At 59.2% G+C, this 503-nt stretch overlaps 1 protein-coding gene across 1 annotated transcript in view; it reads left to right on the top strand.

Annotated features, from left to right (window-relative positions):
- Window positions 1-140: 140 nt before the first annotated feature.
- Window positions 141-503, top strand: part of EMH_0074700 (uncharacterized protein) — a gene marked incomplete at both ends in the record, with an annotated part of 2124 nt that continues 1761 nt past the window's right edge. The window contains one exon of the mRNA XM_013499497.1: window positions 141-476. Coding sequence (XP_013354951.1) covers window positions 141-476 — 336 coding nt within the window. The remainder of the gene's footprint in view (window positions 477-503) is intronic.

Raw genomic sequence — 503 nt, forward strand, 5'->3', positions numbered from 1 at the left:
CTAGCTGTGGCTGTTTAGGCCGCGGATTGAATAGAAAAGAGCTCATAGAGAAGCACAATGAGGGGCAGCACCATCAGAAGCAGCCACAGAATGTAAGGCAGCAGCTGCCGCAAAGAATAACCCCCAACGCGAATCTCCCCATGCTCCCCCCGAACCACCCTGCAGCAGCAGCAGCAGCAGCAGGTGCAGCAGCAGCAGCAGGTGCAGCAGCAGCAGCAGGTGCAGCAGCAGCAGCAGGTGCAGCAGCAGCAGCAGGTGCAGCAGCAGCAGCAACAGCAGCAGCAGCAGCAGCAGCTGATTGCTTGCTGGCGCCCCATGCAGCAACCACCGAGCTGGATGTCACTTCTATGCAACACACATCAGTACCAGCAGCAACACTAGCAGCAGCAGCAGCAGCAACACTAGCAGCAGCAGCAGCAACACTAGCAGCAGCAGCAGCAGCAGCAGCAGCAGCAGGACTCACCAGCTTCCTGAGTGTAGAACAGCCCAGCGGCTGGCCGGTT

The sequence above is a fragment of the Eimeria mitis genome, genomic scaffold (assembly GCF_000499745.2).
Source record: "Eimeria mitis Houghton genomic scaffold, Emh_scaff4383, whole genome shotgun sequence".
Classification (NCBI taxonomy): domain Eukaryota; phylum Apicomplexa; class Conoidasida; order Eucoccidiorida; family Eimeriidae; genus Eimeria; species Eimeria mitis.